The sequence below is a fragment of the Cyprinodon variegatus genome, unplaced genomic scaffold (assembly GCF_000732505.1).
Source record: "Cyprinodon variegatus isolate N-32 unplaced genomic scaffold, C_variegatus-1.0 Scaffold312, whole genome shotgun sequence".
Lineage (NCBI taxonomy): Eukaryota > Metazoa > Chordata > Actinopteri > Cyprinodontiformes > Cyprinodontidae > Cyprinodon > Cyprinodon variegatus.
The window spans coordinates 281450-283329 of record NW_015150765.1 but is presented as its reverse complement, the minus strand read 5'-3'; the positions used below and the strand labels follow the sequence as shown (position 1 = coordinate 283329).

At 44.7% G+C, this 1880-nt stretch overlaps 1 protein-coding gene across 1 annotated transcript in view; it reads right to left on the bottom strand.

The window, feature by feature from the left end:
• Positions 1-306: 306 nt before the first annotated feature.
• Positions 307-1880, bottom strand: part of LOC107090827 (galanin receptor type 1-like) — a 44191-nt gene continuing 42617 nt past the window's right edge. Inside the window, exon 3 of the mRNA XM_015384418.1 lies at positions 307-520. Coding sequence (XP_015239904.1) covers positions 307-520 — 214 coding nt within the window. The remainder of the gene's footprint in view (positions 521-1880) is intronic.

The window sequence follows — 1880 nt, the reverse complement described above, 5'->3', positions numbered from 1 at the left end:
TGATTTCCATGTTTTCCATGTTTTCCGGTGCTGAAAGGTGTTCAGTAGAAACAAAGCAATGCGATTGATGCTCTTCTAGCGATGCACGATTATGGAGAATTACAGCACCTGTGCAGGAAGTTTATCAGCCGTCACTGGAGTTTAAAAATTTAAACTTTTCTATGGTGTTTTAAGCAGCAGTCAGGGACTGGATGTGGCTGTAATGTTTGGTGGAAGAGGACAGAGGGACGAACCTTGATCAATAAAAGTTAAGAAAAGATGATTCTGACAGGATGAATGAAGGAATGCTCTGTGTGGGTTTTTCATTTAGCCCCCAAAGGGCAGCTGTACCCGCTGACCCCGGCCCCCCAGCTCCTCTGCCAGGCGGAGGTCCTCTCGCTCTGTCGGCTTTCTTCCTCTCATCTCCACTGAAACCCGCCCCTGGAACTCAGGTCCGCCATGTTGAGGTGAAAGCTCCTCCGACCGAATGAGGCAGTGAAGCGACAGGAGTGGAGCCGTGTTTGTGGCGTTCATAGAGCTGCTGTCCAGGAGCAGAGAGTCTCAGGTGTCATGCTTGAAACAGATCCTGCAGTTCTGTCCGTTTGGTTTGGTCCACTGCAGCCGTTTGCAGCAGATGGTGAAGCACAGATTGCTGTGGGAAAGAAGGAACCTTATTAAAAGGTGAAGCTCTAGATCGGGGGTCTTCAACAGGGGGTTCGCGACCCCTAGGGGGTCCACGAAGGTACTGCATGGGGGTCGTGAAATCGTGAATTGAACAGACTAGTAAACAGATAAATGGAGGCAGAAGATGTTTTTCAGTCATCAATGCTCACATTCAGAGACACACAGGAGCTCTTTCAATCTGGGCGCCGTTTCCTTCACAACACCTGTCCCATCAACCGGGAATCAGAAATACTTTAATAATCCCAGGGAGGGATTACTTTAGTTACATTACTCCAGTTCTGACGCGCGGCTGAAGCATCTTTGCTGTTCTAACTGCGCGGTGGAAAAGTGGTCTGATGCACGTGTTGTTGGAAAATTTAGATTTCTCTTTTAATTATATATTAATTTATTCTATTTATTCACTATAAAAGTTTTCAATTAGTCTGTTTCTCTCTCAAGGCCCCACATTTCCTACAGGATGGTGTTTGTAGACCAGACATAGCTTCTTCCCATAACAAACCAGATTCTTTCTCAAAGTTTATTCATAAAATGTTACTGTTTAACCAAAGTGTCTGTAATTTGTTTTGACTCTGACTACTTTTCCATTTTTGTCAGTAAGGAGGAAAGAACGCTGCCCAGATCAGAACAGGGCAGAATGCTGCGCCATAAGGGCCATATGATGAACAAATGTGCCGACTGAGTGAAATCCATCGATCTCCTTTTATTTAACTAGGATGAATAGTTGAATACTTTTTTTCCCCCACTACACACAGTGGGCGGAGCTACCCTATCCTTTCTCTGCCTGGAACAATGGCGGCTATATTAGCTGTGATCAGCGGGTAGAAAGTAGTTAGAATCTATGTTGAAGTGAGAAAGTCCTCCTGAAAACATGAGGCGTTTCTCAATTCACGAGAACGCGAGTACGTACTCGCGTTCTCGTCAAGTCCATTCTTGGCGAGAACTTAGGAAGATCGGACTTGACGAGAACGCATGTGTATTGGAACAGAAGCGCACTCGTGACGTCATCACAGGCAACGTTGTTTAGCATTTCTTTAACAGTCAAAACTATTTATTCCCTACACAAAACATTTTGAAAACAATATTTTTAATTTCTAAAGCTTAAAAAACATTAAAAAAAATTACCGAACCGCAAAAAAATCGCCATCAGAACGAGCGGTAGTTCACACATAACTAGACCGAGAGAAGTGCACTACAGACGGGCTGCGGTTACCCTCGGA